The sequence below is a fragment of the Calonectris borealis genome, chromosome 3 (genome assembly GCF_964195595.1).
Source record: "Calonectris borealis chromosome 3, bCalBor7.hap1.2, whole genome shotgun sequence".
Lineage (NCBI taxonomy): Eukaryota > Metazoa > Chordata > Aves > Procellariiformes > Procellariidae > Calonectris > Calonectris borealis.
In genome coordinates, this window is record NC_134314.1 from 4569370 (window position 1) to 4588929 (window position 19560).

The following is a 19560-nucleotide window of genomic DNA, read 5'->3' on the forward strand; positions in this document are numbered from 1 at the left end:
GGCTCCCCAAGAGCCTATTATTCCCAATGACTATAGGACTTGTCTCCTAATTAATTAGCTTACCTCTCCCTACCCTGTAGTTATTTTTTTTCAAAACCTTCTATTTCAGTGTTTCCAATTGTAGCAGCTTCTGCTTTCAAAGCTGGGTGATCAGAGATAGCTATCTAACACCCAGTTTAAATTTTCAACACCCATTGAGGCACCCAATATACACCTGGAAGAGGAAATAATATTCATGTCTTTTGTAATCGGAGCGTGGTAAATAATAACTATTTATCTTCAACACTCAGTACAATCCACACTTTGCCTACTGTAGACAGACTTTCTTGTAACCCTGGAAATAATTATGCCCTGACATATCTTTCTGAGTTTGCTGAGTTTTGATGTGATTCCGAGACATTTCTGTAAAGGTCAAATTCTCATCTCTGGTTGAACCACTTAGGACTAGGTGAAATCAGTTAGTGAAGTCATATAGCATCCTACATAGATTTAGAAAATGTTTTGTGGTAGGGGCTGTAAGAAATTAAATTTATGCTATTTTTTGTCTTCTCCACTTGACATAAAAAAGAGAGTGGCATTGTACACATCAGAATTACCTTGTTCTTAATAATTTTGCCAGGTCTATACATGACTGCATCTTCACATCATGCTTCCAACAGGAAGCATAAACTAGGGGCCTGGTGCCAAGATGTTCCTTATGCTATGGTTTGTGATTAATTCACTTAGGAATTTGCTTTCAAGTCCCTTGCATTTCTGGGTTGCCATTTGACAACATGGTTCTGCTCTACTAAGTATTTAAGGGTGTTTCTGTCAAGTGAAATGTGCAACTCTTACTTTGCCTGCAATAGCATTTCAAGTCTAAAGACTCTGTCCTGTCCCTTTAACATGAAGTCACTTCTGCTTTAGATCTCAAGATGTAGTTTTTTTCCAATTTGAGCTTAGTTAATTATTAAAAATGAGTTCAATAATTAAGGAGTTATACAGATTCATCTATTTTTCAGGACTTTTGAGTGTTTCTGCTTGCAGTACTTTTGGGGGGAAGAAATAATTTAAATATACCGCAGCTGTTGGTCTTTTAAACCTTCTACTCTCAAACAAGTCCTTTATTTACCTGTTGCACAGTCCAGTCCCAATCACTGAAGGTTATTTTATGAACCCTGCATGTTTCATCTGAAATAGAGTTTGTTTTCAAACGGAAACAAGAATGAGGGTTCTGGGCCTCCAAAAGGTGGTCCTGCAGACAGACTGCAGAGACAGGGGTCTTCGTTCCAGGGAACCCCCTTTAGGTATTCATGATCTTTATAGAGACCCCATTGGTTCTTTGAAGGAGAGAAGCTGGAGAAGACCTCTGGGAAATGAATGTCTCCCAGCTGGAGATCATTCCCTCCTGAGTTGTTCATCAGCACATATCACCTCCTCATTTAGAAGTTGGGTGTAGGAGTGCCTCTGAAAAGTGGTGTACCCTATCCAGCCAGCCTACCCTTGGTAGATGAGCAGAGGCCTGGAAACTTCTTCAAGAAGCAGGAGCAATTTGATTTGGCTGCCAACTGTTTGGCTGTTCAATTACGTGAGTGTTAATATAAAGGACCATTTCAGGCATCCTATAATATCCAAGGTATCTATGTGGGTCTGGCAGATAGGTCATGGGACTTAAGTTAGACCAATGCCTTTCTGGAACAGCAGCTAGAGGCCAATCAAACATCCAAAATGATGGCACCTGAAACCCACCCACAGTCTCCAAACTGAGTCAAGTTAACTGCAGACACCTCTGGTGAGAGTGACTAAGGGGCTTGGTGGGTTTTGTGCTCTTTTTCAAGCTATCTTCGTTCAAACCTGTTGGAGAACACGGGGGTTGCATGTTTTCCTATAATTGGAACTATGTGAGATATAGGTTGCAATGTTATACTTACTTTCAAAAAAAAAAAAGTGAGATTTTGGGGTTACCGGCTGTAAATTTGTTTTAGAAAGGGGAATGGGTGATTTTAAACAGCAATGGCTGATGACTGCTCGAGAAACAGTGTAGTACATTTCTGTGTGGGTGTACAATGGGTTCCCATCAAAACCATAGGGCTAGGAATATGTTACACTTAAGGCAAAGAACCCTCAGTTATGGTCCTTGGTGAATTGACCAGAAAAGTATCACTGACCAAATCCCACGTGTCGCTCATGCTGCTTAGGGTAGAGGAGAATCTGATCTGCAGGTGGTGTTGTGTGTGGAAATATAAATGGGAAGCAAGGAAAGAAGAATCTGCTAGACTTTTTTTCCCCACCCCTAACAAAAATATACTAAAAGTATTGGAAATTGGAAATAGATCTTACACATACAAAGAAATACCCCACCCCACCTACATCATCAGGAAAAAGGTAAAACAAACTGTGCAATGGGAGACAAATAGGGAGGCAGGGAGAGCACAGTAAGAAGTCAAAAAAGAAAAAGGAAAAAAAAAAGGGCGGGTTGTTTGGATATCTTGAATACTCTTCTTTTAGAAGAAAAAAGAACTTGAGAAGATTTTCCTTAAAAATTTTTGTTTCAGAGCTTGGAAGCAGAAAAAAGCCTAAAACAAGCCTTTTCCATTAGAGCATATTTTGAACGCAGAACTGTGGTTTGCACCTCTTAATGACAAGAGTTGTTGCCCAGCAGTGTTCTTATAATGGTTACTGTAGGATGTGTCTGACAGATGTACACAATGGGAGGTAGTTGTGTGTCTGGCCACAGATGCAGTCAAACACACGCATGCTAACACATGCACACAAATCAGTAGTATAAACAAAACACCCAGAGCTGGAGAAAAATTGTGTGCTGCTCAACAAGTGGATGGCTTCTGTCAGTCGTTCGCCTTTATGCAAGTCCTAAAAATTCACGAGGTTCACTCAGTGAAAAAAGGTAAATGAATAAAGATGATGAGACTGCTGCTAGTAAAAGAATGCACATAGGCTGAGATGAGGAGGATTTTTTTGAGCTGGGTAAAGCTGTGTTGAGGATGAGGTCTCACAGGGAAAATCTTTGATGTCTGTGCTCGTGAATGGTGCAAGTTGGGCTTTGGCTACGTCTACATTAGAAAACAGTGTGGCCCAATAGAAACAGATCTGTAGAGCAAATGATGTAGATGTTGAGGATGCAGAGTCCACACTGTGTGTGTTTTTGGGGCTACTATAGAGTCAGTCTAGTCTGATTCCATTAGCGTCTAAAGTGTATTATATGTCCTACTGGATTACAGCGTCTGCATTAGTTTCATCTGAAGGAAATCCATCTGATGCACTCCAAAACAGTTCCATGATATGAACTGAAGCATATTAAGTGAAGGATGTCTGGGAGATTTGCTTAGCTGTAAGTTGAGAAATTTCAATTCCAATTTAAGAAGAAAGAAAAGATAATAAACCAGAAGTATCTGAGCTAGGTTTAGATGCCCATCAACTCATTGACACACAGAGCAGGTGCTCAAATATACTTCAAGATGACAGAATGTAAAGACTTAATTCTTCCTTCTCTCATTTTTCTGTGAATTAATTGAGTTGGAGGTGCTACTCCTTATTTCTGTCTTCATTAAGGAAAGAACTGGGACACTAGAGGATAAGCAATGAGAAAGTGAAACAGGAAATGGAGAGAGAGAAGCTTGCTTAAAATAATTTGAAAATGATTTATTGGATGCAACCTCTACCCTCAGTGATTTCTGGTGTATTACTTTTCTATAGTGCAACCAGGGAGGACAGTAACTTGCTGTGGGCTAAAGGTAAATTATGATCTATTGCAAAGGAGGGAAGGAAAAATATACTAAAGGTGGGTATGTGAGGCACATGCTCTCCCCTGATGGTGTTCAGTGCGTTGGATCTCACCGGATCAATCCGTTCCAAAACCTGCCAGGGAAAAAGAAATGTCAAGAGTTAAAGCAAACTTCATGAAGCGAAGAAGGGAGAATGAAATGGCAAGATGTTTCATTGCTGAGGCTTGTTGCACACAGACTTGGTAGTATGTCCACTAAAGAGGAGGGAATAATTTGGGAATCTGCAGTTTATCATAGAATCATAGAATCATTAAGGTTGGAAAAGACCTCTGAGATTATCGAGTCCAACTGTCAACCCAACACTATCATGCCCACTAAACCATGTCCCTAAGCACCACATCTACACGTCTTTTAAATACTTCCAGGGATGGTGACTCCACCACTTCCCTGGGCAGCCTGTTCCAAGGCCTGACCACTCTTTCAGTAAAGAAATTGTTCCTAATGTCCAATCTAAACCTCCCCTGGTGCAAGTTGAGGCCATTTCCTCTCGTCCTATCGCCTGTTACTTGGGAGAAGAGACCGACCCCCACCTCACTACAACCTCCTTTCAGGTAGTTGTAGAGCACGATGAGGTCTCCCCTCAGCCTCCCCTTCACCAATTGCAACCTTGTTATTGCCTTCCAGTGGTGGCCTAAGGTTGCTGATGCAGGAGGCGTTTCTTCATCTTGCAGTCATGCTGACCCATCTATGCACAATGCTTGCCAAACCTGTAACCCATCCCAATCCCCAGGGATGTTACGTGACCTTCACATCAACTGCATGTTAAAGTTGAAAATATATTTTCAGGTCTAGCCAGATTAAGACGTCACCAAGAATACGTTTCAGCAGTGTATTCTGAGATTTAAGTTTTATGGAAAAAAATCCCCACAGTTACAACATTTAAAATAGTGTGGGATGTTATTTCAGCTTTTGGATGAAAAAGGCTGAAGCAAATTTTTTTCATATGAAATGTTTAAACCGCTTAACACAAGACTTCATAAAATGGCCCCTTGATTTGGATCTTCCATTGGAGACAATTTCAAGATGATCTCGTGTTGCTAGCTGAGCAATCTGTAGTCACTCTTAAAAGTTTTTGAAACTGGTGATATTCGTCTTTCCATATGTCACTTAAATGTTACTAATAGAAGCATATGTTTTTGTGAACTCAAGTTACCTGTGGGCCTAGGTTCACTGCATGTTGCTTTGGACATTTGAGTGGGGAATCTGATAATTCAAAATGTTTTTTCCACTCGGAGAATGATGATGGTCCCTGCAGAGAGTGCTTTTCTCTGTTGGTTATAAAAGGTGCTTAAGAAGAGGGTGTTTCTCACAGAGAGACGTCAGTTTGGGGGAATGAAACTGAGCCTCAGCTCCCGCTGTCTATTGAGCAAACTTCTTTCCAACATGTTTTTTCAGCTTTTTGGGACCAATAAAGACAAAAGATATGAAATGAAGATGTTTGGAAAACACCACATTTCTGATCCAAGCAGATGTGCACAAATCCTCTTTTGTGGCATTAATCCCATCTCTCCTACACAGCATCAAAAAGAAATAAATGACTGTGAGATGATCCAAATGAGGCAGTGTTTTCTAAGCATGCTGCTCCTGGTTCTTTTTATGTTGATTGACTTGGTTTTTTAATTTTATCTTTCTTTTTTTTTTTCAGGCTGGATGCCCAAAGTAGCTTTCACACACTTGAAATCATCAGCTCATGTTAACGACACACGATTAGTGCTCCAGGAACGTGTTGACTGGCAACCTGGTGATGAAATCATGGTGGGAAGGACAGGCTTTGGAGATGCACAGCAGCGAGAAGAAATGGCTGTTATTGAGTTTGTGAACAACACTGAGCTGTACCTCAGATCACCGCTCAGGTATCCTTTCAAGGGGTAAGGGGATTTCTATAGCAGAGAGCTAAACCAGAAGAAAATTTAGTCAAAGTGAGGATTTGCCATTTCCTGTTGGACATAATAACTATAGAAATCCCTTTAACAAAGGTGGTCAGAGATATTTCGGTTCCTCGCTCCCCCTAAAGCTAGTGGACATTCGATCCTGAATGTTTCTGACTATGTTTAATTTCTGTATCATAACCATGAACTCAGAAAACCTTTGAAGTAGAAAACACTGGTGGCCAGTACAGTCCAGTGGCCTCAGCGCAGAGTTGACAAAGAATTTTCCTGCATAGTGAATTTCTTGAGAAAGTGCTTTTTTTTTCACAAGAAGTGTCTGACTTTTGTGAAAAAAAAAAAACAAAAAACAAACTCCTCCTTTCTTGACTGATTTACTTAGGCTGATTAACAACACACTCAAAGTGAATTACTTCAGTTTGGAAATACCGCTTCTGTGTTTTCAGTGAGCTGTAGTCTCACTGCCTTACGCTCTCTTTGTCTTCTGTGCGTGGAGATCTTAGTCAAACTGTACATCTTATCATCATAACCTGGAGCCCCAGTGTTGAAAAATGTTATCTGTTTGGGAGGCAACATAACTCCAATGCCCAGAAAGATTAATGGTATAATTTTCAGAAGCATCTCGGGTTTGATGAAAGAATGTCTGATGGTTTTCACCAAAATATGTTTTGGGAAGATGAAGAAAGTTCAAAGGCTGAAATATTTTGGAGCAAACTTACATAATCTAAGGAAAATTTGTGAGCTTGAGAGACAAAAAGATGAAAACAAACATCAGCCAAGGAAAAATATACCTAGCCCATATATGCAGACTCATTGGATGTGACATTGTTCATGGTGAGATAGGACTGAAACCAGCTCTGAATTTGGGCAGTTGGCATCATAAGCTTAGGGTAAACATCGTTCTTGCCATCTGGCAGGTGCAGATACTTTTGTACCTTTTTTGTTACTTTCCCAGGTACTCCCACAATGTTGGAGAGAGATGGGTGAATAGCCAAAGCCCGCCTTTGAGTGCTGTGGTGGCACTGATTAGCAGAAGGGTGGTTGTTCAAGGAAATGTCACGATGGAGAGGATGTCACACCTCAGACAGTGTGTAAAAGCAGGTGTTACAAGAGGTGAGGAGGTCTTTTTTCACAGAAATGTACTGGGGAGGAAAATTGCTCCATTAAAATCACATTCTGGTGTCACTGTGTATTAGAGATCTTTCTGAATAGGATAACTTTGAGACATACCAGCACCAGGAAAGCAAGTTTATCTTTCCAAACATTGTTTGACATTGAAGTATGAAGTCTTGGGAATTGAACTGCATTTCATTGTAATATCTCAGATGTATAATTTTCACATTGTTGTTTCAAGCCATCTTGGGAAAGACCCTTTAGTTTTGCCTGAGCCTAAGGGTGTAGAAAAGAAAGTATCTTCTGAAAACGTGTTTCAGTGTACATAATATATTAAATTTTTAATTGTGTTTACTATTTAGTGGCTTTAAGAAGAGGGAAAAACAAAACAGCCCAATGCTGTTTGTACTCTTTAGTGTAAAATATTGAGATGTTTTTTGGTGTTTAGGGATACCAAGAAAAAAGACAGGTGATGGTTTCTTGTAGCATATAGTAAAACTGGTGAAACAATGCTAGGTATCTCAGTTCTCCTTTAGTTTTACCTGTATGAAACACCATGAAGTTTGACAGGTGGCTTCCTGATTTACACCAGCTGATGAGGAAGCAGAATCAGACACAGTGATTATAATTTGAGGAGAGTTAGGTTATCTGGCAACCCAGCTGGAAGGTTTCCTTTAAAAATAAAATGCCTTGGGCTTTCAGACTGTGACACAAGACTTCATTTGATATCCAGCAGCCAACTGCTTATATTACTCCTAGATTTATGGTCCATTTTCTGTGGAACTCATAAATATAGTCTCTGAAATGTGCTAACCATTTGAGGTTTTTATTTGAGTTAAAGGATTGAGGAAGATTTCTCACAGGAGTCACCAGAAGATGAGTGGGCAGTGTTTTTTGTGGTTAATTTACCTTCTTTAAAAGAAAAATGAGCATTACCGAGCATAAGCAGGCAGTGCTGGAATTTGAAATCCCCTCTGCACCTCCACTGAACAAGCCCAGGTTGCACATCTGTAACCTGAATCCCCCCATACCAAAATATCCTAAGCATAGACCCTGGAATGATGCCTTTCAGGAATGTCAATTCCTTCCCTAGCCCTATGATTTACTTTCCTTGTCTTCAGACCGTGGGTAGTAACAGTTCCTCACCCATCTGCAGGGACAGTGGGGAGACCAAGAGTTTTAAAGAAATTTCAAAATGTTCTCATTTCAGTTTAGTTCAGTACATCCGTGCCCAATCCCCTTTTCAAGAACCTCACCCGAGGTAAATCAATGTCAAATCCATCTTCCCCATGCATAGAACTATTTAAAATTGAACACAAGGAACTTTCCAAGGCATAAAACCACCACAGCTTCCTGCTGGTTTTAATATATGTTCCTCTAAAAATGTCCAGGCTTTTACGGAAGGAACCATGAGAGTATTTAGACGGAGTATCAGATATGTTTGCCTGTGGCTATTTGTCTTTGGGTCCATGTTTAAGATCGCTGCTGGAGATGGAGTCTCGCTGAGTCAATGTTGTGGGTCTCATGGTGTTGCTTGGGGCACTCTGCACACCCCATGGTCACCATGGAGAAGTGACACTGACAGCTCCCACTTGGTTGTATTCTAGGTGGCTCCAGGTGTCTGTACAAGCGAAGCGAGAGGCAGCTGGGGTCTCGGGACCTGGGGGCTATCGTGGTTGTGGAGGCCTTCCAGGAAGAGGAGAGTCGGCTCCGGGTGGAGGGCGTCCAGTTCCGCCACGTGGGCCAAGCATTTCGGCAGCACTGCAGTGCCCTGACTGTTGCTGGCAACGTGTGGATGGCAGGTGAGATCGCTGCCCTGGAGGTGGGCCCCAATGATCTCAAATGTCCACCTTTTTCTGCCCAAAGCTGAGGAAATGTCATCAAAAGCCTGCTCAGCTCTCGGGTCAGTTGACAAATTGGATGGCTAAATGAGAGAAAACCTCACCTGTAGTCAGCCCAAGTGAAACTTGATAGAGTGCTTTAAGCTGCTTTAGTTCCTTTGCATCTCCGGACAGCTTTCTCCTAAAATAATATTTCATTTTTATGCCAAACGTCTGAGTTGGTGTGCTACTTCTAGCTCTGGAAATGAATGCACTAATATACTGCGAGGGAGCCCAGAGATGGCTCAGGGCTGTGCGGTGGCATAGGCCAAAATTTAATTCTATCACCTGAAGGTTAAGGAACATATTAAGTTCTTTTGACTTTGTCACTGATAAGTGCAAAATTCATCTCTGTGGAAGTGGCAATGAGGACTTTGAAGACTGGTGGCGATAGGAGCAAGTTAGGTGGGCTTGAATAATGTTTTAAGGGTACTGGATGGGACTTTCCCCTTTCCAGCTAACCCACATTTATGCCTTTCCTATGCCATCTTCACCACTGAGTGAGGATCTAGGCTTCCTGGTGGCAGAAACAGCACTGGCCATGATCCTGGAGTACAGTGGGCAGGTCACCATGCCTGGCTAGACAAGGTGTACAAAATACCTGCCCTGTCCTCACTGCCCTTCTGAAACGTTCATCCTCTCCTTCAGTCCCACTTCAATCATCCAGCTGCCTGAGCTTATAACACACTTCACTCTTAGGATCTTATCCTACCTTTTCACTGGACCTCCTCCTCCTTCCTCACAATAGTGGACCACCTCCACTAACCCATTTCTGCGCTCCGGGCCCCTCTTCCCTACTGTGCCCATCCCAGCAATGCCCGCTTGTTGGCAAAGATCTGCCAGGTGAGTAAGGGTGGGCAGCTGCAACTGAGCAGTCTCACAGGAGCTGAAAGGATTAATTGCACATCATCAAAGGGTGAGGAGCTAATATAAAACCCTCCCAGCCTTCAAGCTGCAGTGTGCTTTTTGCTTACAGGATCATTTCTTTCCAGACTCTTACATACGCGGCTGTTGTATTTTGGACTCCTTTGGCCAAGGACTCCGTCTGACCGGGATCTCAAACCTTAGTGTGGACAGTAACGTTTTCTATAACATTTCAGGCCATGGGCTTCTACTGGGTAAGTGAAGCAGGGAAATATCTATCCTACATTATAAGGAAATATCTATCCTACATTTTGGACATTAGGAGAAATCTCTTTACTGAAAGAGTGGTCAGGCCTTGGAACAGGCTGCCCAGGGAAGTGGTGGAGTCACCATCCCTGGAGGTATTTAAAAGACGTGTAGATGAGGCCCTTAGGGACATGGTTTAGTGGGCATAGTGTGTTGAGTTGACAGTTGGACACAATGATCTTAGAGGTCTTTTCCAACCTGTATGATTCTATGATTCTATGGTTCTACATGTAACAGCAACATGTGCTGATTACCATTTGCATGAAAATGCCTCTGGAGGAAAGAATGGCAGATCCTTAACTGCACCCTGAGAACTTTAATCACATCTTCTGCATTTTCTGGTATCAGTGAATCTGGAATAAAGCTTCCACGATTCCACATGCAACACCTAACAGCTATTTCCATTTGACCATACACTCTCTGTTTCTTCAGGTCAGGCTTCACTTGATCTGGATCCCTTTTTTTCAGTGTACAAGTGGAAGGAGATATTTTTAGGGGATTGATTTATCTGTCTTTGGAAGAGCACCATTATGCAATATTTAAGACCCTAGTTCAGCGAGGCATTTAAGAGCATACTTACCTTTAACTTCAGTCATTTGACATCGAAGATAATGGAGTGAAAGCATATGTTAAAAGTTAAGCAGAGGATTTAGCACTTAAATAAATTGGAGCTTGGAGCAACAAAAATGTTAAACAACAAAATATTTCTCCTAACTAACCATCGGGAGCCTGACTTGCAGCATCTTCTGCTGGGATCTCATGTTGCCTGAATACCTAAAGATATAGCTCGATTTTTGTTTTCCATCAGAGATGGGATAAAAATGACCAATTTTAAGATAAACAGAGAGGGGAAAAAAAGCCTTCAGTCCTGATCCTGCAGTTCCACACACAGCGAGTCCCTATGCTAGGTCCTGTATATAAACATAATGAGAAGTGATAGATTACAATTTAAACAGAGGAGACCTATAAAAGGAGAGCGATTGTATACATCTTGCAGACAAAGCGAACTGGCTCGGAGAGATGCAACGACTTGCCCAAGGTGATGCACAGAGCTCTTGTGGCCGTGGGGAAGCAGAACAAGATCTCCATCCTGCCAGCACTCCTTGGTTCACTCGTGCTAGGACACGTGTCTGAGTTAAAGGACTCTGGGCTGAGCTGAACGTTTCTGCTGAAGTCTCAGGCTGAATCCACCTTATCCCCAAGATGTGTTTAATGGCTTCACTGTCAGCAGCTCCAGAGGGTCTGATGGATGAATTTATATATCATTTTGTTGCCTGTGAAGGAATATTTATTATAGCTGGCTATTTGCAGCTCCAGAATTGGACTCCCTCAGTGATTTCATCTAAAACCCTTATTTTCAGGGGGTTTGCAAGACAGTCATAAAAATTCGCTCTGGGCTTAAAATTAATTGACACACCAAGACCTTTTATGCCACCTCAAAAACCTATATGGCTGTCAAAAGGACTGCTTTAGGATCCTGTTCATACTCTGGTAATGGCATTGTAGTAAATACAGCCTGGAAAGGAAATATTTGCTAAATGGATCTTGTTCCAAAAATGGAGAAAGGCTCAAAAGACTGAGAGGAAGGTTAAAAATAATCACTGCCATCCTCAAAATCAAAGCACATAGGTTTTCCTGGCAAGTGGCTTACATTTGGGGTAGTGATGATTGGGGAAGGGATCTGTATTTGGAATAGAACTTGAGCAGGTATAGTTGAAGATAATAATTTATGTTCAATAAACAAAACCAAATAGATTTAATTTCCTCCTGATGTGGACCAAAGAAAGATGATCCACTTTGTATTCTGCTTCCAAAACGCAAGAGCAGGGGGACATATGCTGATGTGTCCTTATTTGGACTTGACTTGTATGCGACTGTCCACTTTTTGCCGTTGTGTGCCGTTGGGTTTCTTTATGGTATAGTTTAAAAAGATATTTCTTTTTTTTTCTTCCTACTTCAATACTGCTACTAGATCTGGGGCATCTCATGACTCTGAGTTGTGTGATCAATTTTTTGATTGATTTCTCCTTTTTCTTCTCATACTTCGTTGCTTAGGGGGGCAAACCCCTCACTTCTGTGCAGAGTTGCACCAGGTGTTTTTAAGTCTGTTTAGGAATTTTCTTACATGTAAGTAGGGCAGTGGATGGAGACACAGGAGATACATAGGACTTTGAATTCTAGTACTGCCAGAAGCATGCCTGTGTTTGCATACGTGAGCCACTTCCCCACTCTGAATCTCTTTTTTTCCAACTGCAAATGTGCTTTATAATATTCCCTTTATTCATTTTCTCCATAAACCTGGGGTACCATATGGCTGGTGTTATATTCATGTATAACACCTGGTACAGGGTCTTGTGCATATTGAATTGCAGAACCATGGTCTCTATTGCCTCTTCATAGAATATGTATTGTAGTATTCCTTTCCCCAATTGTTTTTATCTCATTAGAGTATAAGCTCTTTGTAGCAGAAACTGTTTTTTTATCATATTTACAATATTGATCAGATCTTGCTTGTGGCCTCCTGACATTTCTGAAGCACACAGTCTTCCCCTTTCCATTTGAGCAGTCATGGCAGTCTTGGGCCATCTCATAGCCATCTTCTGCCATGTGTTAAACACAGGTTTCTAAGTGCTTTTCGAACAGTGATTTACCCAGGGACAGTTAGCAGGGAAAGCTAATTCCCAAGTGGGCCATGCCAGCAAAGCAGGCAGGGCAAAACCCAGCAAGTTCTGTGACTTGCATAATAGAGGGCTTCCAGCTATAAGTAGATTTCTGTTCCTTTTTTTTTCTTTTTTAATTTCTTTTTTCTCTTTTTTTCTTTTTTTTTCTTTCTTTTCTTTTTTTTGCCTTTTTTTTTTTTTTTTGAAAGGAGAGGGACTGGAAGAGGGGAACAGAGTCAGTAACAACATAGTGATTGGCCTTTCTGGAACAGACGGTTTATCCAACATTGAGACGCTGTCACCAGCAGGGATCTACGTGAGGGCTCCTGCCAACAACATCGAGGTAAGAAGTTCAGGTATAAAACATAACATTTCCTTTCTAATCAAAGATATCAGAAAGATATGAAGATTCATTTATCTGGGAGATCATATACACAACATTTGCTTCTTGGCTGAGCTGTCAGAAACTGTGCTTGTGATGGGATATTAAAAGAAGTGCATACTGCAAAACAAATTACATTCATGAGCAAATTTATTGTTACTGAAAATTCTACTGCACTTGAATGGAACAAAATATTGCAGTGAGATCCTTCATCCTGGGATACTTTAAAAAGTTGTTTTATTTCTTAATTCTTATGGATTCATAAAAACTGGAAAAAAGTTTAGGCTCAGCTTCTCTAGAATTTTTTCCTACTTCTGTCACTATAAAAAAAAAACAACTCAATTTTAATGGACTGATGACAAACACACTAAAATTCAGCAATATCAAATGCACCTCTGTCTGGATTTAAAATGACAACTTAAATGCAGTCCAAGATTTGCATTCCGGGGTGCATTCCCTGTCCTATGAAAATGACATTGATTTTAAAAGAAACCAAGCTTCTCTATTCTAAATAGTGATAAAGCATCGAACTCTTAGAAAGCTAACAGACTAACAACCCTCACATCAAAAAGTTGAGCTCAGTAAAAACCTTTTTATTCACTAATTCTCTGATGTTTTCTTTTAGTTCATACATTTTTTTGCCTTATTCAAGTCACTTAGATTCCAGAATAAAGAGTCACTTTTAATGGTTTCATGGAAAAAAAATAGGCTTTTCAGCAATTAAGTGATTTCAAACCATTTTTCCTTCCCAACTATTTTAAGTCTGGAACTTCATTGAAACTGATCTTTCTTACCACAGTTTCAGTTGTGACAAGTGCACATTTTCACTAAAAAAAAAAAATCCTGACCTGTTCTATTGCTAACCCACAGAAACCAAACCAATTATTAAGTGTATGTGAAGACCTAATCGCCCCCTGGGCTTCTGTTCCAAGAGGAAAGACTTACACCTAAATTTGAAGGTTAAAAAGAGACCAACACATTTCCTATGTTAGTGTGATGACAATAGTATTAGGAAGAAGGAGAGGACTTTCCTGCAATTCCCTCAAGGGCATATTTATCATTTTAAAGACCATCAAACATGGTTAAAAAATACAACAACTAAGCAGAATCACATGAATTTCAGCTCCACTAAACACAGAGTTTTGTACCATCATGCACTGACTTACCCTGGAGCTGTCTACTCGATTGCCAGGGGCTCAGCTTTTGAAAAGGTTTGCTGCAATTATCTCTACGGGTACGTGTGAACTGACTGTGGTTGGTTTTCAGCACATTTGTTTAGCTCTCTCCGTCTTTGTGGATACGCCCAAAGCTGCGTCTGTGGCTCTGCACCCGAACATCAGGATTAAGTCTGCTCTCCAAAGATGTGTTACTCAAGGCAGAATAGCCGATGGCCCTTGAAGGGCTGCTGATAAACCTCATTGTTGGCAGTCTCTCGGAGTGGGCTATTTGAGGCGTTGCAGCAGCAAAAGGAAAATATGAAGAAGTTGCCTAGCTTAAAATTATTATTAACTGCACTTACTGTTCTACGGTACCAAGCAGTGTTCAGCAGAAGACATTAAATGACATGGTTATTAAGAGAAAAAGTCACACTTTTTTCAAGCAAAACTTTTTCTTAGTGTACGGTAATAATCACTAAATGCAAGGGATGCTGGTCCAGCACCAGCATCATGATATTACAGAGTTTCAACACCTTTTATCTGATCAAATGGCTCAAGAACTGGATAGTGCTTTTTAGGTATTTATAATCTTAATTTAATAAGGAGGTCTGAAGAGTGTAATGGGAAAGACTCATCTTCCCACTGCCTGGTTTCCAAGCTATGACATAGAACAGAAATTTCCCCCTCTAGATTTTAATGTTAGGTGGTTGTCGGGTTTTGTGTGTGTTTGCTTTTTGTTTTCAGATTGCCATCTTTCAGTTACTGGTTTTAAACTTACAGGCTGCAATCTTTAAGGCAAGGATTACAGCTAAGATAGGCAGAGCGCTCTAGGTCCATATTGTGTTACATGGGTTAAGCTTTCCACAGTGAGTCCTGCAATCATATTTTCATAACTACTTAATTTACTTGGGAGCTTAAATTTGCATTGGTGACTGAAGAGCTTAAATTTCCTTGAAAATCAGTGGTATCCTAAACAGTGTTGAAATTGGGACACAGTGGTCACTCAAACCTAAGTCTACAAAGACATTCGGAGAACCAGTTCCCACTGGTTTCCATTTGACTTAAGCTCTTAAATGCATTTGTGAATCAGGGTGTTGATAAAATTTTATACAGTATAAGTGCAAAATGATTATTACAATGTTAGTTGGGTTTTTTTTAATGAAGTATGGAAGCCCTGGTTATCACTTTTTAGTGTCATAAGACAATTTCATTTGCAGGCTGGTTTCTTGCCTTTTAATACTATCAGCATGAGGAACTGAAGATGCCCCTCTTTGATATTGGCTCTTTTGTCACTGAAGTGCATGGCCTATGTCCCTGGTTTTATTTTTGTGTGCAGAAAAAAAAAAAAAAAGTAGTTTTTTATCTTCTTCTCTTGGTTCTCTCCGGCCCAGTGGGTCTTGGGCCTTTTGTAGTAACTTCCTATTCATAAATATCCAGTGCCCTTAAATCCCAGAGCCAGCATGCTCATGCATAACAACGTACAGACTGGGTTTAAGAAATTTAACAGGCATCTTCCCTTTCCTTTCTTACCATGATATTGAGGACTGGGAAACAGCTTAAATGAATGAACAAGGTGAAGATCAGCTTGTGTTTCCATGTCAGAGGAGTGACTGATGGTCACGCTGTTGATAAATGAATTTGTTTCCCAGTATCACCCAACCCAGCCATTCTCCACAGCATCACGGTGGTGAGGCTGCATCTGTTTGGCATCGATTTTTCTCACTATTTCATCCCTACCGAGATCTTCTCTAAAACCTTCTGCAAGGTGAGCGCATGTTGAAGCGAGCCCATTGGGGGTACTCCTTGTGTCCTGTCAGGTTCTGAAACTGGGGGAGCGGTGCTGGGCACACTCTCCAGAGATTTAATGTCATCTTTAAGGTCAACAGTTTGAGCCCCAGCTATCTAAAAGAAATTCATGAAATATTTACATTAGCAGGGTTAAGAGACACTTAAAACGTCAACCACTTTATTTTACTGACTTGCGATGCATACCTCCAGGTATTTGGCACGCTCGGGGAGGTAATTTCTCTCTGGAATTTTGGTTGCACGGACATTCGTAATATACTGACTTCCACAAAGAATTGATTTCCACACAAAATTCCCTGCTTGCCTAAAACCCCTGCCCTCCAGCCACTAGCTGGCTGAATAAATATGCAGGTTTTTTTCTTATGAATCATCTGTAGAACGCATGATTGGAGTCGCAAGTAAAAGATCCTGGAAATAATGTGACTGGACTGCAGAAATATTTTGTTAAAGGAAAAGGGTCTGCGGCTGCACTTTCAGAAAAAGCAGTAGTTTTACCAGGGGATAGAGAAAGCAGTGCTTTGGGTATTGATACTTCTTTGTTGCTTGACAGATGTCAGAGATCACGACTGCAGGGAACACACTTGGATGGGTCAGAAGAAAGTAATTGGTGTATGGAGGTTTTCACCTCTAGGTCACCAGGCTCAGCTTTGATTTGGACCATCAGGGACCAAAAAGTCATTAGTGTTTTAACACTGTCTGGTGACCTATGAATGGTAGTGGTGGGTGTCAGTCCCAATCTTGGAGAACAAGCTCTTCTTATACTTGCAAGAAAGCTCATCTTAGACTCCCCTTAGAGAACTAGATGCCTCCAGAGAGCAATTAATCTTTTCTAAGGATAGACCAGAGGAATTGCCCTCTGGACATGCCCCTGCCTTATTTTTTCCCGGAAAAGGAGCCTAGGTTTACAAGCCTGGACTTCAGCATCAAATTTTTACACATCTAAGATAGGTGAAAGGGATCATGTCCAGATGTGCACATGAAAACACCGCTGTATGGACACCATCCAAAACCATCTAGGTTTGGCTGCTGTCCAAATGAAGAAGGTAAAAGTATTTTTCCCTAGAGTAGAAAAGGTCCTAACCCGCTGTGTAGAAACCACATAACCCACTTGCTACAGACTCTTTAAGTACCAAACTCCTAATTTAAGACCAGGCAAACCTCATGTTCACTTATTTTTCACGTCTTGCAATAATACAAAGAATACAACTCCAGAATTTCTTCATTAAGAGATACTAAGTGACAATAACTTACAACACATCTTCCCATGGTTATTCACTTATCCTGTTAAAAAGAACCCCAAACAAGTAATTTACCACAGGTCTAAGTTTAGTTGTTCAGCCACTGACACATCCTGAAGATGTAGTTCTCTCTTTTCTCTCGACTGTTAGGGGGTCTCACTTTTTCGTGCCAATTTTGTTTCTTTTTGCTGTATTTGCTTTGGGAGATATAAGAAAGAGACAGATTGAGAAGTAAATCAATAAACTGAGTAGTTTGTGATTTGCTTTTCTTTCATGACATCGCCTTCCTAGTTAGAAAGGATTTTATAGGGGTAAGAAGTTTTCCACAGACTTTTTTCTTACCTACTTCTTGAAGAACTATGGCAATACCATTTTTCTGTCATTTGTTTCTATCGCTTGGCCAACCCTTGTTGCCTGGCTCAACAACAGGTTTTTTAAGACTGGCCCTGTTTTTGCTAGACAGAGCGAAAACAGGACAAGACTGAGGACACAGAAACAAGGTACCAGCTTCTACACCTAGACTTACCAGAATTTGAATGAACATCAGTTGGGATTTTAATCTGGGTTTTTCTTAAGTTTATTTTAATTTCCAGAAATCTGTGCTAATTTTTTTTCACAGTCATATATGCTTCTCTGCAGGGTAACACGGTGTGTGCTGCTGGGTATGGCTATTTCTTTCATCTCTCCCCTGAGGGACCATCCAAAATACCTCTCCTGTCCTTCAGCGAGAACGTAGCTCATTCCTGCACAAGGTACTTGGGGATTTTTGGTTAAAGAGAATTTCCTTCCGTCCATGGTAGTGCTAACTATAGTTGCAGAAAATGCTTTGCCCCCCCTTTCAGGATTTTTTTTTTTTTCAATTTTACATCTTTTTAGGGCTTCCTCTCCTGTAAGCAGAGTTCTCCACAGCAGAGCAGAAGCAGTGTTTGACAGCGATGTGGTTGTGGCTGTTTTTCAGGGCCTGATGGCGAATGGTTTCCTTAGTAGTTTCAATACGGTCCTTTCTCCTTCGTTCACAAGCCCGATGTGTCAGCTTGCAGCATTTCCCAGTGCTGTTAACAAGCTCCACTTTACCCTCTTGTTTAAATGATCCTGGTGTAGTTTAAGGTGCCACGTTTAACGTATTTCTCATCGACCATTTAACAGCAAAGCACTGAAGCATGTGCTCATGTGTGGAATTGAAAGCTCCTTTTTAAATATACCAGATGTTTTGAGCAGAAGAGGGTGGCACGCAGGAGAACAGATACACGATTTCTTTCTCACACTCCTCCTTTACCATCTCCTGCAGGTCACCATTAGAGACTTGACACTGGCTTACACAACCTGGAGTGTCATTTCTTACCTCCAGATGCTTTATATCATAGCAGCATGAACACTCAAGTATTAGAATTTGGCCTCTGATTAAGTAGATTGAAGAGACTAATCACTTTGCAGTCCCATGGGATAAAATGTCAGCCATTACATAAAACAATTGTTCCTGTAGCATCCAGGAATGGCTTTTCACTAGAGCTTTTGCCTGTAGTTCCCTAAAACAGAAATGATAGTGAAAAATGTCATTGTACTAAAAGTCAGTGGACGGAGTCATCTGAATTTTGAAGAAATCTGGATATTAATCTGGATTTAAAACGTCTGAGAAGGTCAAACCAAGGACTTCATTCAGGAACACGTACTTTTAGAATGTACTCCAAGTTGGTTGAATCCAAGATATAAAAAAGCCTTGTCTGTCCAGATTCATGTCAGGCTTCTCTGAAGGTGATGCTGGTTGAAAGCTCATGAGCGTGGTGGGGGTGTTTTGCAGCGAGCACTTGTCAGTGGTACTGCACACTGGTGGTTAATTATGAAAATGCTTGAAAAGAAATTTTAAGTATGCTCTCTGGCATGATTAGATGCCTAAAATAAATATTGCTATCCACCAGTTTTTGATTTTGGATTAAATGATAAAGTCTCATGCAGAGAACTGTTACAGGTTTAAGATTTTAGATATCAAAATGATTAATAGGAAAATCTGCTCTTGAGTACATGCACTGTAAAGAAACAGTCTCCTTTGCTTTCTTTCCTAAACAGGTATGGCTTACTGGTGTACCCAGAATATTTGCCAGACAGCCCAAACAGACCTGTTCAGTTCAGCAACTTCACAGCTTGGAGCAGCCAAGGTGGAGCACAGGTACGTTTGTCCTGACTGTCCTCTGTGATGCTCAGGATCTTTACAAGTGTATCACCTCTACACTGACTTCATCTTTTAAGGCTGCAAATAGGCCACAGTTACGGTAAAGTTCTTGTACCTATATGTCCGTGCCCCTCAGCTGGAAGCTCCTATTTTGGTGATAGAGCCAGAAACACAATTTGTATGAGCTCTTCTTACTGCTTCAGTGCAGAATCAGTGCTACTTTCATCAATAGCTGGTGTCCTCTGTAATTATCTGTCTGCCATTATAATCACAGAATCATAGAATGGTTTGAGTTGGAAGGGATCTTAAAGATCATCTA

At 40.8% G+C, this 19560-nt stretch overlaps 1 protein-coding gene across 1 annotated transcript in view; it reads left to right on the plus strand.

The window, feature by feature from the left end:
- Window positions 1–19560, plus strand: part of PKHD1 (PKHD1 ciliary IPT domain containing fibrocystin/polyductin) — a 266225-nt gene that overhangs the window by 112006 nt on the left and 134659 nt on the right. Inside the window, exons 37-43 of the mRNA XM_075144880.1 lie at window positions 5428–5635; window positions 6624–6781; window positions 8389–8583; window positions 9654–9779; window positions 12701–12834; window positions 17714–17826; window positions 19139–19238. Coding sequence (XP_075000981.1) covers window positions 5428–5635; window positions 6624–6781; window positions 8389–8583; window positions 9654–9779; window positions 12701–12834; window positions 17714–17826; window positions 19139–19238 — 1034 coding nt within the window. The remainder of the gene's footprint in view (window positions 1–5427; window positions 5636–6623; window positions 6782–8388; window positions 8584–9653; window positions 9780–12700; window positions 12835–17713; window positions 17827–19138; window positions 19239–19560) is intronic.